The sequence below is a fragment of the Bufo bufo genome, chromosome 10 (assembly GCF_905171765.1).
Source record: "Bufo bufo chromosome 10, aBufBuf1.1, whole genome shotgun sequence".
Taxonomy (NCBI): Eukaryota; Metazoa; Chordata; class Amphibia; order Anura; family Bufonidae; genus Bufo; species Bufo bufo.
The window spans coordinates 7945805-7967190 of record NC_053398.1 but is presented as its reverse complement, the minus strand read 5'-3'; the positions used below and the strand labels follow the sequence as shown (position 1 = coordinate 7967190).

The 21386-nt window shown below is 41.6% G+C and overlaps 1 protein-coding gene across 2 annotated transcripts in view; it reads left to right on the top strand.

Moving 5' to 3' along the window:
* The window catches only part of NELL1 (neural EGFL like 1), a 596336-nt gene that overhangs the window by 396640 nt on the left and 178310 nt on the right, over positions 1-21386 (top strand). For both annotated transcript variants that reach the window (XM_040409754.1, XM_040409753.1), the window contains exon 14: positions 13238-13360. In XM_040409754.1, coding sequence (XP_040265688.1) covers positions 13238-13360 — 123 coding nt within the window. The remainder of the gene's footprint in view (positions 1-13237; positions 13361-21386) is intronic.

Below are 21386 nucleotides of genomic sequence, written 5' to 3'. Positions count from 1 at the left end.
AGCAGACTTAACCCAGGACATAAAACTTGCTGGATTTTTGTGCCCGCATCCTCCACTATATGTAGCGGGATTAGCTCACAGGACCGCCGTCTCCTGGGATAGACGGGCGCTATAGGCACATAAAACACAGTCCAGTCCAAGCAAGTATGGTGCAACTGGCCTCAGCCAGTTTTATTGATTTTTGCAGAAAAATAAATAAACAAAACAGTTCAAAACAAATGAAATACCTGGCCGTCTGGCCACTACTTCTAAACAGGCAGTAGTCCCTAACTACATGAAACTGAGCCTTGTGCCCAGCTCCATCAACAAAACACACTGTTGTTTTTCACTCACCCAGCAGGGTTCTTCCCAGGAGCAGAGAGATCAGCTAGTGAGCTGTTTGCCCTTTTATAGCACACTCAGGTTCCAGGGTGATTAGTCACAGTTACCCTGAATACCTGGAGTGGCTAATTGGAGCAGGGACCCACCCAACTCTCCCTGCTCCAAGCAGCCAGGCCCTTCTAACCAGGTTTTTAACAAAACCCTTGCAAAGAGAAAACCTAGTTTTCCTTGCTGTCAATTCCCTGGCTGCTTTTTAGAACGTATAGGACAGGAACCTAGGTGAAATGTAGACTCCTTCCACCACTTTCCCCCTGGTCCTGTCACAGACCGGACAACCCCTTTAAGACCAGCATATAAAACGCCTGTCTTAATAATTGACCCCCTACGTCATCCTGCAACCTTAGGACAGGGCTTTCTGGGACAAAGTATCCAAAATTGTTCTGGTCCAAAAGGATGAAATACAGAAAACACGATCTGCTGTCTGAAGACTGCAGTTGCGACAATCTACCCCAGTGTTAACATACCTCATGTTAGGAATCTATGATTTACACCACTTGCCCATGGAGCGTCTGAGCAAAAAAATACCACCAAAGCTGAAGTTGATATCCCGGGATCCTCCATGAGATGTAGGAGCACTACAGAACACTATGGGGGCTTGCATTCAGAAAGTGGTGGGAGCCAGATGTCCATATCATTCCCTCGCACATCTGTGTGACTCGCCAGAAGATGATTGCAGGTGGAATTCCCCTTGAAATCCATCTCTACGAACAGTCATTATCTCATCCAAGGTCACTGTAGCCAGTAACAATCACTTCCTAAATCCGTCGATAAAAAACAAACTCCAGGACTCCAGGACGCCTCAACTTGTGGATATTATTGTCGCTGTATCTCTTACTTTTGTTTGTTCACCTCTTCTTACACAAAGCGCTGCTTAGATCAATGTTATATTTGTGCTGCATCGTTGAGCGCGTTTTATACGGTAAATCAATGGGAATAATACAGGAATCTTAATGCATTCCAGCCTGGTTATTCTGTGGCATTAAAACATAGCGGTCATCCGGAAAATGCCTCTCAAGGTCTTTGATTTTCATCTTGGTTACACAAAGAAAAGTCAACATTGGGTGCAGCGTTCATCACTTTGATGTTGTGATTGTTTCACTGTCTTAAAGGGTCCCCCCCCCCCCCCACACACACACTTTATTTTTCATTTTTTTACTTCTCTGCTGTTAGTTGTTTTTTTTATAGTTTGAGCTATTTTGGAGGCACATGATGCTTTCTTCTCCGCTCAAAGCATAATTTAAAGGAATTATACACAGGGTTGACTTTGGGGGTTGTGAAAATTGTGCACATCAGTTGTCACCACTGAATGGGAACACCAGTTGCTCTGATGGACTGGAACCCATATCTTGAAGGCCTAATTTTTCAATTCATGTCTGAAGTTAAAGAAAAGCAGCTGCAGAGGATGCCGCTACAGTTGTTCAATTATTGAGTGGATGCTTTTTTTTTTGACAACTCTCTGGTGGTGTTAGGCTCTGTATGGTTGTATTATCTGGGCACGGTATGGTCATATTATTAGGGTACTGTATAGTTGTATTTGTTGAACACTTTAGGGTGTTATTATTTGGGCTCGGTATGGTTGTATTATTAGGGTACTGAATGTATTTGGGCTCTGTATGGTTGTATTATTCGTGCTCTGTATGGTTGTATTATTCGGGCTCTGTATGGTTGTATTATTAGGGTACTGAATGTATTATTCGGGCTCTGTATGGTTGTATTATTAGGGTACTGTATGTATTATTCGGGCTCTGTATGGTTGTATTATTAGGGTACTGTATGTATTATTCGGGCTCTGTATGGTTGTATTATTAGGGTACTGAATGTATTTCGGCTCTGTATGGTTGTATTATTAGGGTATTGTATGTATTATTCAGGCTCTGTATGGTTGTATTATTCAGGCTCGGTATGGTTATATTATTTAGGTACTGTATGTATTTGGGTACTGTATGTATTATTCAGGCTCTGTATGGTTGTATTATTAGGGTACTGTATGTATTATTCGGGCTCGGTATGGTTGTATTATTTGGGTACTGTATGTATTATTCGGGCTCGGTAAGGTTGTATTATTTGGGTACTGTATGTATTATTCGGGCTTGGTAAGGTTGTATTATTTGGGTACTGTATGTATTATTCGGGCTTGGTAAGGTTGTATTATTTGGGTACTGTATGTATTATTCGGGCTCTGTATGGTTGTATTATTAGAGTACTGTATGTATTATTCGAGCTCTGTATGGTTGTATTATTAGGGTACTCTATGTATTATTCAGGCTCTGTATGGTTGTATTATTAGGGTACTGTATGTATTTGGGCTCTGTATGGTTGTATTATTAGGGTACTGTATGTATTCGGGCTCGGTATGGTTGTATTATTTGGGTACTGTATGTATTATTCGGGCTCTGTATGGTTGTATTAGGATACTGTATGTATTATTCAGGCTCTGTATGGTTGTATTATTAGAGTACTGTATGTATTATTCAGGCTCTGTATGGTTGTATTATTCGGGCTCGGTATAGTTGTATTATTTGGGTACTGTATGTATTATTCGGGCTCGGTAAGGTTGTATTATTTGGGTACTGTATGTATTATTCGGGCTTGGTAAGGTTGTATTATTTGGGTACTGTATGTATTATTCGGGCTCTGTATGGTTGTATTATTAGAGTACTGTATGTATTATTCGAGCTCTGTATGGTTGTATTATTAGGGTACTCTATGTATTATTCAGGCTCTGTATGGTTGTATTGTTAGGGTACTGTATGTATTTGGGCTCTGTATGGTTGTATTATTAGGGTACTGTATGTCTTTGGGCTCTGTATGGTTGTATTATTTGGGTACTGTATGTATTATTCGGGCTCTGTATGGTTGTATTTGGGTACTGTATGTATTATTCAGGCTCTGTATGGTTGTATTATTAGAGTACTGTATGTATTCGAGCTCTGTATGGTTGTATTATTAGGGTACTGTATGTATTATTCAGGCTCTGTATGGTTGTATTATTAGGGTACTGTATGTATTATTCAGGCTCTGTATGGTTGTATTATTTGGGTACTGTATGTATTATTCGGGCTCTGTATGGTTGTATTTGGGTACTGTATGTATTATTCAGGCTCTGTATGGTTGTATTATTAGAGTACTGTATGTATTCGAGCTCTGTATGGTTGTATTATTAGGGTACTGTATGTATTATTCAGGCTCTGTATGGTTGTATTATTAGGGTACTGTATGTATTATTCGGGCTCGGTAAGGTTGTATTATTTGGGTACTGTATGTATTATTCAGGCTCTGTATGGTTGTATTATTAGGGTACTGTATGTATTATTCAGGCTCTGTATGGTTGTATTATTAGGGTACTGTATGTATTTGGGCTCTGTATGGTTGTAATTTTTGGGTGCTGTGTGGCTGTATTATGTGGGCTTTATATGGGTGTAATTTTTGGCCACTCTATGATTATATATAGTCGGTCCTGTGTGTCTATTATTTTCCCACTATATGGTAAACTATGAGAAGTATGGGGTAGCAAACGACATTACAGACAAAGGACTAAACTATATACATAATGGGCCAGTCAAATACATATACTGTACTATTAGAATGGTGCACTATATTAATTGCATTTGGTGCTGTTGTAGAATACAGAGTAGCATGCTCTCTGTACTGCAGATACAGTAAGGACAATCCCTGCCTATATATCCTAAAAGTCAAGCAGATTTCAGAAACCGTGTCCCCCACTCTTGCCGCCCTCTTCTACCTGCTATACACATGGCTCTCATTCTGCCGATCTCCGCACAGTCTTTTATTATATCATTAAGCAGTGCATTGTGGGAATCGAGAAGACTGAGATCCAACTAAGCTTTTACAGAGAAGATCAGCCCTAGCAGCACATTCTCTCTTTTTTTTCCTCTTATTTGGTGTGAATGGAGAAGGGAATGACGCTCTTCTGTACTTGAAAATTTTCAAAGACAACCTACCTGAGAAGTCGGCTGATGCCCTGATCCTCAGCTGATTTTGGCCTCGGCCAGCTAGGTATTTGCTGCAGTGGATATGTATCATTACATGGTTTCCAATCAGATGAATGACCATGGCTGGAGTATGCAAGAAAGGGAGTGGCTCTTACAGAGAGGCTTTCTGTTCTTGCTCATAGATGGGGGTCCTGAGCCGGAGACCCCCTCTCTATAATGTGCACTTGTCCTAATAAGATATATGGACAAGGGTTGTCTTCATGGGACATTCCCTGCGTGAGACAACCTGTATATTTGGGGTCCGCATGCTGCCCACAGTGCTGTTCTGTTCCGCTCCCAGTATCCAGGCTAGGCTACTTTCACACTAGCATTTTTTGCAGATCCGTCATGGATTTGCAAAAACTCTTCAGTTACAATAATACAGCCGCATGCATCCGTCATGAACGGATCTGGTTGTATTATGTCTTATATAGCCATGATGGATCCGTCATCAACACCATTGAAAGTCCATGGAGGACGGATCCAAAAAACGTTGCTTGCTGGGTTTTTCTGTCTGCGATGGGGACGCAACCAAACGGAACGGAATGCATTTTGGTGCATTCTGTTTCGTTCTGTTTTGTCCCCTTGACAATGAATGGGGACAAAACTGAAGTGTTTTCTTCCGCTATTGAGATCCTTTGACGGACCTCAATAGTGGAGTTGAAAACGCTAGTGTGAAAGTAGCCATACAGACATACTAATTGGAGTGATCTATACAGATGTCTCCTCTGTAGAACCTGACAGATCATTATAGACAGCTAATTTCAATTGTGGCATAAGACGGCTCCTTCCCATGGTAAAGAATGTTTTCTCTTTATAAACGGTTATTTTCCTGCCACGGATCAGTGACTCCTAGTATTGCATCTACAACCGCCACTTGTCAGATTTTCCATTTTCTCCAGTATAAAGCTGAGCAATCTTTCATTATTATCCATTTACCATCACACACTCTATGATTACAGATAATTAGAAGTCTCAATGAGCGGCTTTGTCAAATTGGAATTGTTAGAAAAAAGTCTCTATTTTCTAGCAGCGGGTCAAGTGAAAATCATTTTTTGCTAAAACATTTCAACAAATCAAAAAATTCTGCAGTCCTTGAGTCGTCCTCTTCTGCCAGGTTGTTTAAAACTGGTTCCAAGTTAGTTTTTGGAAAAGATGGATGACAATCCATCAATATGGCCGTCATTATTGCTCAGAAATGGTAAGGCACTGCTACGCTTCACATGCCATAATTGACTCTGGTTCGTTGTGGAGTCTAGGGGATTCCCTCTTTTGCACCCTTTAATGCCTGTAGAGGGTTCTGCACTTCACTGCAAAGAAACCCCAGGTTGCACTCCCCCTAGTAGTTTTAGATTGATGACTGGTCCTAAGACAGTAGTAAGGTCAGGGTTTGTAAACAGGAGATCAGGCAGCAAGCGTCAGGAATAGGTATAATCCAAAAGTATGGCCTCTAGTAAGTCTGAGCTCAGTGCCAGAAGATGACGACAGTGCCAGGTGAGGTATTGGAACAAAGTCAGGGACGAGGCAGAGGTCAGAGTCCAGGAAGCACCAGAAAGTCTAAGCAAAGACGAGGCCAGGGCCATGGTCAGGAGGAAATCTCAGTATAGTGTAGTTTACAAGAGCAAATGGACAGGAGCCAGGAAAGGATTGAGCCTTGATCTCCAGGCAATGATTGTGAGGCTCGGCTGGGTTACAATACCAAGCATTCATGACATCACAGAACCTGACCAGGAGAAAGCATCCAATTGCATGGCAACAGAGGCCGCAATATGTGGTTGAGCAAAAAAGGAATACCGTCAGGAACCTGGAGAGGAAGATCAGGTTAGAACACCAGAGTTTTGTGTATACAGCTCCTTTACAGACCTGCTGTCAGGAAATGTCCTGTGCTTGAAATAATCCTAACGGCAAAAAAAAGATAAACATAGCAGGTATTCTTCATTACAAGTATCCTCCCAGTTTGTGTATACAATGACCATGCAGCCCAGTATGTCACCACGGTTACAGACTACAAACAAACGTGTATCCTGATTGATGTTTTACTTTCCTCCGTCTTCCTCCTCCTCCTGTATGTAGGTTATCAGGAATTGAATGCAGATGTGGAGTAACACATGACTGCAGGATCAGACTACACAGGGTTTGTTTGTAGTCTGTAACCATGGAGGCACGTAGGTCTGCACAGGAGCTGTATACATAGAACAGTAGGATATTTGACATCAAGACCATTTGCAAAGTCTCTTCTTTTTTAATTCAAATAAAATTAAGGAATGAAAATTAGTTGCAAAAGTATACACACCCGTTAAATTTCCCTGTTTCTGGTGATATTTCAACTCAAACCTTGTTTAATACTTGGCTATTGTTCAGTCACTGAATGCAGAGGAGTTAGGGTTAAGCAGAGGAAATCTACGCTCTATTCTGTATCTATATTTATAAAAAAATAAATGTTCAAAATTTACCAACGTTATCTTTAACCTCGAGAATAATCGCGTTTCCAGGGAACAGAAAGTGAATCATTGTCAGTGGCTGGTTCCCCGTCAGCCGAGTTCCTGGTTAAACTCGGCTACAAACACAACAAACATCAGAAATTACGAGCAAAAAGAATTCAGGAGAGAAAAAAAACTAGAAAATATCAAAAAGTTTCTACTAGAATTGCAAAAAGTCATTTTCCTTTCCTAATTAAGGGGAAAATATCAATGTAATTTAGGCCAAATCAACATTGGATTAGATCACTCATTTCTTAATATTATCGGTTATATTTTTTGTCCATTCAAAAATGTTAGAGTCCGTCTATAAACCCATTGTCATACAGTACACCCTATTTGGAGATGCTGGGTTCATTAGTGGTCATCTGCTCAGGATCCTCACCTCTTGGTCAGAGTGCAGAGTGGTTACAAAGAGCGTTGCTTTGGAGGATCGGTCTTGTATCTCACTCACAGCTATTGATACGAAGGTGCCTGGTTTACTGTCTCAATTCTCCTGTGGTGGCGCTACAGGGAAACTGAACACTTACTGCCAGGTTTCCCCATAGATTACAGCTGCTCAATGGGTGTTCCAGCAGAGGGACATATTGTGATCTGCTAACTATCCTGGTACCATTTAAAAAGAAGGGATTTGTCCAAAGCAGTCAACCCCTTTAATTGGATTGTCTCATAAAGACAACTCATTTTGGAAAAAAGCTGGGTGATCAGCAGTTCCTACTTCTGTAACACTCAAGAAGGGTAGCCGTCTCCTCATACGTTTTCCCAGCAGTGGCCACTACAGGACAAATGTAGAATTACAGGCGAATGGCCATCCAAGTAATGCATGCAGATGATCGAGTCCTCCTGAGCAGGAGTCTCTTTTACAGAATGGTTCTCTGTTCTTGATCATTGAGGGTGGGTTCTGAGCAGTGGACTGCTCTCTATGACATCCATATGCCTTAAGAGAGCAATATGTAGAGAAGATGCTAGGAGTTGTCATCATGAGCAGTCATCCGCGGTTTGCCATGAGCTGCATGTGACTATTGAAATCAATGGTTATCTACATAATAAATACCTAGTCTGCCAGGGTGAGATCTGCTGCTTGTTGGAGTCTCTCTGCCCTGACTCATAGATGGTGGGAGTAGAACAACCCCCATTAATTTCCTGCAAAATCCCAAATGTGGATATTTTTTTATTTTATGTCAGTGTTAAAAATTTACAATTTAATATAATTCAAAAATACCTTCCATATTGTACAGTACTTTTAATCAAAGCAAAAATTGTCCAGGCCAACCATTGATAGCTGCAGTGTTTTTCAATGAGATTCTTTTTCTTGCTCATTTTATTGGATCTGCCTCTAAACCACGTTCTTTAGTATGGTTCACTGAACTAAAGCTAGAAAAAACAGACCGCAGAAAGCTGAAAGTACATTAAAAAACTGAAAACAGGATATTTAAAACATATACACAAGAAAAAGAAACAGCAGTTCAATTATTTAATTGATTTTATTAAAATTATTTGTAACTATTGCTAAATTGAATTGAATAATTCTTCAAGAAAATAAATAAACCCAAAACCTTTGACTGACATGTAGCGACAGAATAGAGCTTTGCTAAAAACACTTTTAATTTCATTTTTTATTTTTGTAAATAATTTTTTTTGTTAAAAGCCAACTGTAGACAGGCGGAGCTAAAATAAATGACGTGGGGTTAAACTGGAGGCTTGTTAAAAAAAAAAAAAAACACTAATTGGGGTTTTCCATTTGTTTCTGCTTGGACCAATATTGTATCAAGGGACATTTTTATCCCTTACTAAACCAACTTAGCATTTTATGCCTTCATAAACAGAGGCAGCGCCGAGCCGAACAGTTGGAGAGTTGTCTTTTTATTAGGCGGTATATCAGATTGTCGTCTTGCATCATAACCTATCCAGAGCTTTGCCAACTTGCAGATTTAAGCTCCTGCCTACAATGAACAGAAATAAATTCATGTTTACCCAAATATCCATTTTTCAACTTATTTGTGACTCTGTAAAAAATATCCGTCCTGGAGAATGGCGGCCAGAGAGCTCGTTAATATGTCTTGTGGATAAACAAAACTCTTTTTGTTTTTTTATTTTGTTATTTTGCCAATTTCGGCAATTAGATATTATTCAGTGGAAATAAATTAGACCATTTTAGTTTAATACAAAATAGCTGTTCTGGAGTAAAAAAAAACATTAGAAGCAAAACTGCACCATTAAATGTTCATGAGCAGTAAAGTGAAGAGAGGGCGGCGTGTCGTTAAGTGCATATACTTTCTGTGCCTTTCCCAGCATTATGTTATTGGTATAATTACACTGTATCGTTAACAGAACGGCTTTTATGGACATTTTCTATGTAACTTCCAGATTCTGGAGTACATTCCATTACCGTATAAAAGCAGTCATCTACCCATCCACCTCTTGGTACCTTTCTGGACACATAACCAGCTTGCAGAAAAACATTCTGTATGGATCCAAAAGTGCATTGTCTTATAGAGTACTTATTAAGCATCAAATACACTGTAATGCTGTCCCCTATCTACAAGAATGTAACTACTATAATACTGCCTCCTATGTATAAGAATATAACTACTATAATACTGCTCCTATGTACAAGAATATAACTACTATAATACTGCTCCTATGTACAAGAATATAACTACTATAATACTGATCCTATGTACAAGAAAATAACTACTATAATACTGCTCCTATGTACAAGAATATAATTACTATATTACTCCCTCCTATGTAGAAGAATATAACTACTATAATACTGCTCCTATGTACAAGAATATAACTACTATAATACTGCTCCTATGTATAAGAATATAACTACTATATTACTGCATCCTATGTACAAGAATATAACTGCTATAATACTGCTCCTATGTACAAGAATATAACTACTATAATACTGCTCCTATGTATAAGAATATAACTACTATAATACTGCCTCCTATATAAAAGAATATAACTATTATACTACTGCTCCTATGTACAACAATATAACTACTATAATACTGCCTCCTATGTACAAGAATATAACTACTATAATACTGCTCCTATGTACAAGAATATAACTACTATAATACTGCTCCTATGTACAAGAATATAACTACTATAATACTGCTCCTATGTACAGGAATATAACTACTATAATACTGCTCCTATGTACAGGAATATAACTACTATAATACTGCTCCTATGTACAAGAATATAACTACTATAATACTGCCTCCTATGTAGAAGTATATAACTACTATAATACTGCTCCTATGTACAAGAATATAACTACTATAATACTGCTCCTATGTACAAGAATATAACTACTATAATACTGCCTCCTATGTACAAGAATAAAACTCCTATAATACTGCCTCCTATGTTCAAGAATATAACTACTATAATACTGCTCCTATGTACAAGAATATAACTACTATAATACTGCTCCTATGTACAAGAATATAACTACTATAATACTGCTCCTACAGTATGTACAAGAATATAACTCCTATAATACTGCCTCCTATGTACAAGAATAAAACTCCTATAATACTGCCTCCTATGTTCAAGAATATAACTACTATAATACTGCTCCTATGTACAAGAATATAACTACTATAATACTGCTCCTATGTACAAGAATATAACTACTATAATACTGCTCCTATGTACAAGAATATAACTACTATAATACTGCTCCTATGTACAAGAATATAACTACTATAATGCTACTCCTATGTACAAGAATATAACTACTATAATACTGCCCCTATGTACAAGAATATAACTACTATAATACTGCTCCTATGTACAATAATATAACTACTATAATACTGCTCCTATGTACAATAAATATAACTACTATAATACTGCTCCTATGTACAATAAATATAACTACTATAATACTGCTCCTATGTACAATAATATAACTACTATAATATTGCTCCTATGTACAAGAATATAACTACTATAATACTGCTCCTATGTACAAGAATATAACTACTATAATACTGGTCCTATGTACAAGAATATAACTACTATAATACTGCTCCTATGTGCAATAATACATCTACTATAATACTGCCTCCTATGTACAAGAATATAACTACTATAATACTGCTCCTACAGTATGTACAAGAATATAACTTCTATAATACTGCCTCCTATGTACAAGAATATAACTACTATAATACTGCTATGTGCAATAATACATCTACTATAATAATACCTCCTATGTACAAGAATAGAACTACTATAATACTGCTCCTATGTGCAATAATACATCTACTATAATACTGCCTCCTATGTACAAGAATATAACTACTATAATACTGCTCCTACAGTATGTACAAGAATATAACTTCTATAATACTGCCTTCTATGTACAAGAATAAAACTCCTATAATACTGCCTCCTATGTTCAAGAATATAACTACTATAATACTGCTCCTATGTACAAGAATATAACTACTATAATACTGCTCCTACAGTATGTACAAGAATATAACTCCTATAATACTGCCTCCTATGTACAAGAATAAAACTCCTATAATTCTGCCTCCTATGTTCAAGAATATAACTACTATAATACTGCTCCTATGTACAAGAATATAACTATTATAATACTGCTCCTATGTACAAGAATATAACTACTATAATACTGCTCCTATGTACAAGAATATAACTACTATAATGCTACTCCTATGTACAAGAATATAACTACTATAATACTGCCCCTATGTACAAGAATATAACTACTATAATACTGCCCCTATGTACAAGAATATAACTACTATAATACTGCTCCTATGTACAATAATATAACTACTATAATATTGCTCCTATGTACAAGAATATAACTACTATAATACTGCTCCTATGTACAAGAATATAACTACTATAATACCCTTTCCCCCTCCCTCCCTCCTTCCCTACTCTTTCCATGTTTGTCATATTTTATTTGTTCTTGTTTCAATGGCTTTATTTCTTTTGATATGGATATATGCATATTATTTTTCAAAAATGTAAAGAAATGTTTTCATTTATTCATTTGGAGTGATGTAACTCCACAGTATATATTTTTGAAAATACCTTTAAAATAAAAAAGTTTACATATAACTACTATAATACTGCTCCTAGCTACAAGAATATAACTACTATAGTACTGCTCCTATGTGCAATAATACATCTACTATAATACTGCCTCCTATGTACAAGAATATAACTACTATAATACTGCTCCTATGTACAAGAATATAACTTCTATAATACTGCCTCCTATGTACAAGAATATAACTGCTATAATACTGCTCCTATGTACAAGAATATAACTACTATAATACTGCTATGTACAAGAATATAACTACTATAATACTGCTCCTTTGTACAAGAATAAAACTCCTATAATACTGCCTCCTATGTACAAGAATATAACTACTATAATACTGCTCCTATGTACAAGAATATAACTACTATAATACTGCCCCTATGTACACGAATATAACTACTATAATACTGCTCCTATGTACAAGAATATAACTACTATAATACTGCTCCTATGTACAAGAATATAACTACTATAATACTGCTCCTATGTACAGGAATATAACTACTATAATACTGCTCCTATGTACAAGAATATAACTACTATAATACTGCCTCCTATGTAGAAGTATATAACTACTATAATACTGCTCCTATGTACAAGAATATAACTACTATAATACTGCCTCCTATGTAGAAGTATATAACTACTATAATACTGCTCCTATGTACAAGAATATAACTACTATAATACTGCTCCTATGTACAAGAATATAACTACTATAATACTGCCTCCTATGTACAAGAATATAACTACTATAATACTGCCTCCTATGTACAAGAATATAACTACTATAATACTGCCTCCTATGTACAAGAATATAACTACTATAATACTGCCTCCTATGTACAAGAATATAACTACTATAATACTGCCTCCTATGTACAAGAATATAACTACTATAATACTGCTCCTATGTACAAGAATATAACTACTATAATACTGCTCCTATATACAGGAATATAACTACTATAATACTGCTCCTATGTACAGGAATATAACTACTATAATACTGCTCCTATGTACAGGAATATAACTACTATAATACTTCTCCTATGTACAAGAATATAACTACTATAATACTGCTCCTATGTACAAGAATATAACTACTATAATACTGCCTCCTATGTAGAAGTATATAACTACTATAATACTGCCCCCTATTACTATAGACTACCATCTGTTATACATGTCTATTGGCTGTTGAACACGTTTTAATGCTATATATGTATATTTTATTGATGCTGAAATATTTTCTTTTTGTGCTTTTCCTGTAGAACATGATGACTGTGGCAATGGACATGGTAGCTGTGATTTGAATTCCATTTGTACAAACTCGGTGGAGGGGCACAGTTGTACTTGCAAACCCGGCTACGTGGGGAATGGCACCGTCTGTCGAGGTAGGCCTCCGCTACCAGTGCACTTCTGCACTTAGAGCATTGGTTATATTGACCTTCATATGTGTCCTGCACAGATCTCAGACTGGGCACACAAGAAACATTGCTGGAAGGTCAGATTCCTATGTGGTCCTCAGTTCCTCCAGTTCCTTGAATGTTTCTGTATTTTGTAGTCTCCATCCAGGAGTGCACCTAGCCTTTCTGCTGCCTGAGGCGAAAATTTAAGAAGCGCCCCTTCCCCCCCACGAATACCAAATTCTCAACCTAACCCCTTCCCTCCTAACATTACGTTTATCACTACAGAACATGCAGGGTAATACAGCGCCCCGTACCTCTTACATACAGGGTAATACAGCGCCCCGTACCTCTTACATACAGGGTAATACAGCGCCCCATACCTCTTACATACAGGGTAATACAGCGCCTCATACCTCTTACATACAGGGTAATACAGCGCCCCATACCTCTTACATACAGGGTAATACAGCGCTCCATACCTCTTACATCCAGGGTAATACAGCGCCCCATACCTCTTACATACAGGGTAATACAGCGCCCCATACCTCTTACATACAGGGTAATACAGCGCCCCATACCTCTTACATACAGGGTAATACAGCGCCCCATACCTCTTACATACAGGGTAATACAGCGCCCCATACCTCTTACATACAGGGTAATACAGCGCCCCATACCTCTTACATACAGGGTAATACAGCGCTCCATACCTCTTACATCCAGGGTAATACAGCCCCATACCTCTTACATACAGGGTAATACAGCGCCCCATACCTCTTACATACAGGGTAATACAGCGCCCCATACCTCTTACATACAGGGTAATACAGCGCCCCATACCTCTTACATCCAGTGTAATACAGCCTCATACCTCTTACATCCAGGGTAATACAGCGCCCCATACCTCTTACATCCAGGGTAATACAGCCTCATACCTCTTACATCCAGGGTAATACAGCGCCCCATACCTCTTACATCCAGGGTAATACAGCGCCTCTTACATCCAGGGTAATACAGCGCCTCATACCTCTTACATCCAGGGTAATACAGCGCCTCATACCTCTTACATCCAGGGTAATACAGCGCCCCATACCTCTTACATCCAGGGTAATACAGCGCCCCATACCTCTTACATCCAGTGTAATACAGCCTCATACCTCTTACATCCAGGGTAATACAGCGCACATACCTCTTACATCCAGGGTAATACAGCGCCTCATACCTCTTACATACAGGGTAATACAGCGCACATACCTCTTACATCCAGGGTAATACAGCGCCCCATACCTCTTACATCCAGGGTAATACAGCGCCTCATACCTCTTACATCCAGTGTAATACAGCCTCATACCTCTTACATCCAGTGTAATACAGCCTCATACCTCTTACATCCAGGGTAATACAGCGCCTCATACCTCTTACATCCAGGGTAATACAGCGCCTCATACCTCTTACATACAGGGTAATACAGCGCCACATACCTCTTACATCCAGGGTAATACAGCCCCATACCTCTTACATCCAGGGTAATACAGCGCCCCATACCTCTTACATCCAGGGTAATACAGCGCCCCATACCTCTTACATCCAGGGTAATACAGCGCCCCATACCTCTTACATCCAGGGTAATACAGCGCCCCATACCTCTTACATCCAGGGTAATACAGCCTCATACCTCTTACATCCAGGGTAATACAGCGCCTCATACCTCTTACATACAGGATAATACAGCGCCTCATACCTCTTACATCCAGGGTAATACAGCGCCCCATACCTCTTACATACAGGGTAATACAGCGCCCCATACCTCTTACATACAGGGTAATACAGCGCCCCATACCTCTAACATCCAGGGTAATACAGCGCCTCATACCTCTTACATCCAGGGTAATACAGCGCCCCATACCTCTTACATCCAGGGTAATACAGCGCCCCATGCCTCTTACATACAGGGTAATACAGCGCACATACCTCTTACATCCAGTGACGTCTCTTTGATGTAGATGTTCTCTTTCCTCATCTTCTCCTTTCAGACCTTCAGACCAGACACCATTTTTCAGGCACTTCTTGTCTCTGCAGTTTGACAAAAAAATCTTAGTTTACTACTTTTCCATCATCCTCCCATCTTCTGGACAAATCATCCTACCAGCCCCAATACTGTGCCGCTGTGCCCCCCAATATTATACTGCAGAAACAGCTAATACCCCTGATAATAGTAGTACCACGCAGATAGTGCTCTTTAATAATTATTGGCACGCAGTGTCCTAAAATAACTGCGCCCAGCAAATAGTGCCCCTGACACTAATAGTGTAAACATAACGTCCCCCAAAAATAATTGTGGTAAGCTGATACTGTGCCAAGGTGCCCCCACAGTAATAGTGCTCCCAAAAGTCCCACCAATAGGAATAATTCTCTGCTAGAGCCCACATGGTAGTAATAGTGCTCCTACAGGGCCCCCAACATGTCCCCACTGTGCCCCAGAAGTAATAATGCTCCCATAGTGTCCATACTAGTAATAATGTTCCCCATAGACCCCCAGTAGTAATAAAGCCCACCATAATGCCCCCAGTAGTAATAATTCTCCTTATAATGTGACAGTACCAAAAATGCCCCTTTATAATGTGTGCCAGTGCAAAAATACCCCCCTTTAATGCCCCCAGTTGAGGTAATGTCCCTATAGTGCCCCCATAATGTGCCAGTATAAAATACCCCTATACAGTGCCCACAGTGAATGCCCTCATAGTGCTCCTCTCTCCTCTACCTCCTAGTGCCCCCATAATGTACCAGTATAAAATGCCCCTATATAGTGCCTCAGTAGATGCCCTCAGTGTCCCCCATAATTTGCAAGTATAAAATACCCATTCTTAGTGCCCCCTGTAGATAGTACTCACCATAATGTTGACCAGTATAAAATGCCCCTATACAGAGCCCCCCCCCCATTTAAAATACCCCTTATTTGTGGCCTCAGTAGATGCCCCCATAGTGTTCCTCTCCCCCCTTCCCCCATAGTGCCCCCATATAAAATACCCTTCTTTGTGGCCTCAGTAGATGCCCCATAGTGCCCCCAATAATGTGCCAGTAACAAGTGCCCCCATAGCGCTCCTCTCCTGTATTGTACCATATAAAAAAAATAAACCCACATACTTACCTCCATCAGGCTGGCCTCTTCCGGCCTGTATCCTGCGCTGTACAGCTCAGGCGGCGCGATGACGTCATTGCGCCGCCTGCACCGGCCTCTGATAGGCTGCAGGCCAAATGCCTGCAGCCTATCAGAGGAAGGGAAAGGGAGACGCCTCTCCCCTGCCCTGCAGCATCCATCTGTATCTCTGTCCTGAGGACGGCGATACAGATGACTATGGAGATGAGCGCATCCACAATGGAGGCGCTCATCTCCCTGTGCCCCGCTGCTGCCGCCCCTCACTTGTCACCAGGGCCGCGCCTCACCTCGCCTGTCTCCATCACTGAGGTCCTTCAGGTGACATTGTTGATATCGGTGGTGGTGTGTATATCCAGGAGACCTCCAACCCAACTCCTGACACAGTGCCCCTGGCTTGGTGCTGGCAGTATACTGTATGGTGCTATAGTGGTCCGTGGGGCTTTATTGGAGGTTCTGAATTACCGATGAAGGTTGGGTGCCTTACCGTATGCCTCAGTCCTTCGCCCACCATTATTATTCCTGACCTGTCTCATGGCAAATATAGCTTAGTCCTTAAACATTGCAAACTTTAGCAATTTGACATCATTTTCAAGACCTCTGCTTGCTGTTAATGAAATACAGCATCCACTGTTAACACTTACAAGAATTAGATAACCGTTTTCCTCTCAATCACGTTTATCACCTGCCTATAGGATGGGTGACATATGTTTGATTGCTGGGGTCCCACTACTGGAACTTGTATAGTTCACAAGCACAGGGATCCCAAGTCCCCCGTTTCTGCCCACACCCATAACGTTTGATTGAAGCAACAGCACACACGTTCAGCGATTGTCTGCTTTAGAAAATACCTAAATTACTTTTGGAAAAGTCCCTTGACAATGAGCTCATCACAAACTGTCCCCCCCCTGGGACCCCCAGCGCTAAGCTGAAATCTGTCACTTTCCCTGCAGTGCCCCCACAGGAGAAATGCAGTATTACACAGGGGTTGTTCACTTCAGTGGGTTGTCTGTGCAGGACAAGAAAGGGCCTCCATGCGATGTTCTTTGTAACCGCTCTCCCTTCTGGTCAAGAGATTGGGACCCGAACAGAGGGCCCCGTCTATTAGCTAAAAATGTATTAATAAGAGATGTATGAACTGAACTGATCATCCCCTTTAAGCTGAGCAGTGCTAGGACATGACTGGTTTCCATTCTTTAACAGCAAACGTTGAGTGATTGTCACTAATAGTAAGCAGAGATGTTGAAAACAATAGAAAATAAGTTCTGCAGCTTTTTATACACTGTAACATAGCAGCTAGTCAGGAATGTGACCCTTTATTAAGGTAAACTGGGTCAATGACTTACAGGAAGATTGCGATAAGTGGAGATATTAGTGGTGGGCCTGTGACCAGACATTAAAGAACTTATTGTTGTCTCGAAGTGACCGCATAGACTCCAACACTGAGCTCTTCATAGGTGGAGTGCGGGGATAAAGGAGTTTTCATATAAAGGAAATATTTGTGAGATAAAATGGACTTGAAGGATCTTTTAACCCCAATGCGTTGACCAATCGCGAAGTCAGACAGTTCTCAATACTATTTTCCAGCCAGTTGTGATTCCTGGAGACCCCGCAATGAGTGTTTGTCCAATATGTCCTGTTTTGAGGGGGTCCTAATGCTTCTTGTTGTTATCTCCATCCACCTCATCTTCCATCAGCTCCTCAATGCATATTTGTCTAGTCCCAAGGACCAGTTCGCCCGCAAACACATGCGGGCTGCCATCTTAACTCACAAGTCCGGTGATGCACAGGTAAGCCCTTACCTGTGCCGCAAGCCGGTCTGAAACAAATGCGGTCACCGGGAGCAGGCAGTTCCGAGAACAGCCCGATGAAGGCCCCCGGCGGCTGTTCTCGGAACTGCCTGCTCCCGGTGACCGCATTTGTTTCAGACCGGCTTGCGGCACAGGTAAGGGCTTACCTGTGCATCGCCAGACTTGAGTTAAGATGGCAGCCCGCATGTGTTTGCTGGGCGAACTGGCCATCACTGCCAAGGACCAAGCTTTCCCGCGAGTCGTTCAGTATAAGATGAAGCATCAGTCTGGTCTTTAAGTGGTCGCTTATTTGAAGGGGTTGTCTATTTTTGATAATCCCTTTATGTTAGAAGTTGCCCCTGAAAATAGGCTGATCGGTGATGTCCTGACACCGGTGGCTTGTGATCAAGTATGATTGTGTTATTTAAAGGAGATCTGTCACCAGCCATAGCCTAATAGCACTTAGTCAGTACCTTATTTCCAGGTGTGCCTCTGTTCCAGCAATAGATGTTTTTTATCCTCTGAAAATCCAGTTTATTTGGTATGCAAATGAGCCAGTAAGGTGTCCAGAGGGACGTCACTCTTGCAGGAAGGAGCGCAGACACAATGTCTTCGCCCACCCCTCCTACATCACATTCAAGCCATAACTGCCTGCGCTCCTTTTCCCTGCTCCCTGCCTGGGCCCCTTCCTGGAAGAGTGACGTCCCTCTGGGCACCTTACTGGCTCATTTGCATACCAAATAAACTGGATTTTCAGAGGATAAAAAACATCTATTGCTGGACAAAGGCACATCTGGAAATAAGGTACTGAGTGCTGTTAGGCCAGGGCTTTAATTCAATAGCGATTATCCTGGTGGCAGATTTCCTTTAAGCACTGTATGAGCTGTGTGACCATACTGCTTGGACATCCACAATGACGAGAACAGGGGTCCAATGTTACCCAGTTGAATGGAGAGATAGTCGAGCATGCACTCTGCCGCTCCATTTATGGGACAAGTACAGCTAACTCCAACAGTCCCATAGACAGACCAGTGGTGGTCCCAGGGATCGGACCTCCACCGATCAATATAAGTCCAGCCCTGTTCCAGACTTGCCTACAAATTAAATTTTTAGCTGCACTGTTTACTAAGAAGGGGTCTCAATATTGGGGCCCCAGGTAATGAGTATTTATTCCCTTAAACCTGGAAGAAACACTAACCTCAGATAATAATCCTCCCTTTATCTCCTTGTTTCCATTTACAAGTAAAACTAAAAAAGACACTTGGGGTCGTCCATGTCCTCCCTCCTCCTCCTCACTGTGCTGTGTCTGGCTGTAAGACAACTGGTTGCAGCAGGAGCCTCCTCCCCACTGTGCTGTGTCTGGCTGTAAGACAACTGGTTGCAGCAGGAGCCTCCTCCTCACTGTGCTGTGTCTGGCTGTAAGACAACGGGTTGCATCAGGAGCCTCCTCCTCACTGTCCTGTGTCTGGCTGTAAGACAACTGGTTGCATCAGGAGCCTCCTCCTCACTGTCCTGTGTCTGGCTGTAAGACAACGGGTTGCAGCAGGAGTCTCCTCCTCACTGTGCTGTGTCTGGCTGTAAGACAATGGGTTGCAGCAGAAGCCTCCTCCCCACTGTGCTGTGTCTGGCTGTAAGACAACGGGTTGCAGCAGGAGCCTCCTCCCCACTGTGCTGTGTCTGGCTGTAAGACAACTGGTTGCAGCAGGAGCCTCCTCCTCACTGTGCTGTGTCTGGCTGTAAGACAACTGGTTGCAGCAGGGGCCTCCTCCTCACTGTGCTGTGTCTGGCTGTAAGACAACTGGTTGCAGCAGGAGCCTCCTCCTCACTGTGCTGTGTCTGGCTGTAAGACAACTAGCTGCAGCAGGAGCCTCCTCCTCACTGTGCTGTGTCTGGCTGTAAGACAACTGGTTGCAGCAGGAGCCTCCTCCTCACTGTCCTGTGTCTGGCTGTAAGACAACTGGTTGCAGCAGGAGCCTCCTCCTCACTGTGCTGTGTCTGGCTGTAAGACAACTGGTTGCAGCAGGAGCCTCCTCCTCACTGTGCTGTGTCTGGCTGTAAGACAACTAGTTGCAGCAGGAGCCTCCTCCTCACTGTCCTGTGTCTGGCTGTAAGACAACTGGTTGCAGCAGGAGCATCCTCCTCACTGTCCTGTGTCTGGCTGTAAGACAACTGGTTGCAGCAGGAGCCTCCTCCTCACTGTGCTGTGTCTGGCTGTAAGACAACTGGTTGCAGCAGGAGCCTCCTCCTCACTGTGCTGTGTCTGGCTGTAAGACAACTGGTTGCAGCAGGAGTCTCCTTCTCACTGTCCTGTGTCTAGCTGTAAGACAACTGGTTGCAGCAGGAGCCTCCTCCTCACTGTCCTGTGTCTGGCTGTAAGACAACTGGTTGCAGCAGGAGCCTCCTCCTCACTGTCCTGTGTCTGGCTGTAAGACAACTGGTTGCAGCAGGAGCCTCCTCCTCACTGTGCTGTGTCTGGCTGTAAGACAACTGGTTGCAGCAGAAGCCTCCTCCTCACTGTGCTGTGTCTGGCTGTAAGACAACTGGTTGCAGCAGGAGCCTCCTCCTCACTGTGCTGTGTCTGGCTGTAAGACAGCTGGTTGCAGCAGGAGCCTCCCCATTCTGCTGTAACATAATATAGCTAAGTGCCGCCCCCTGAAGATGGAACAGATCAGCAGCAGATTAACTCCTGTGTTCGCTGCAGGATTTTGATACGATTACTGCAGTCATTAGGGGTGACTCTATTTCCCGTTTACCGCTGATTTCTCCGTTTAGTGTTCCTTTAACCGCCGGTTCTGTACTCTCCATGTCATCTGGGGTGACGGCCGCTGTCTTGTGCGTGTAATTATCTCGCAGACAGCGAGCGCCTTCGTCCTGCATTGTCGTGCCAACAGCAGAAGATCTGCAGACAATAGGCAGAACGAAGACTTCATTTGGTCGTGTTGTGTGCGGTGAGTAATGGCGCTTCCTCGCCGTATTAATGCCACAGTCCTGGACGAGACCCAGCTATTCATATCATTGTATCTACATTTGGCAGGGCCGCGTCCAGTGCTAATAGCTTTGTGGCTGC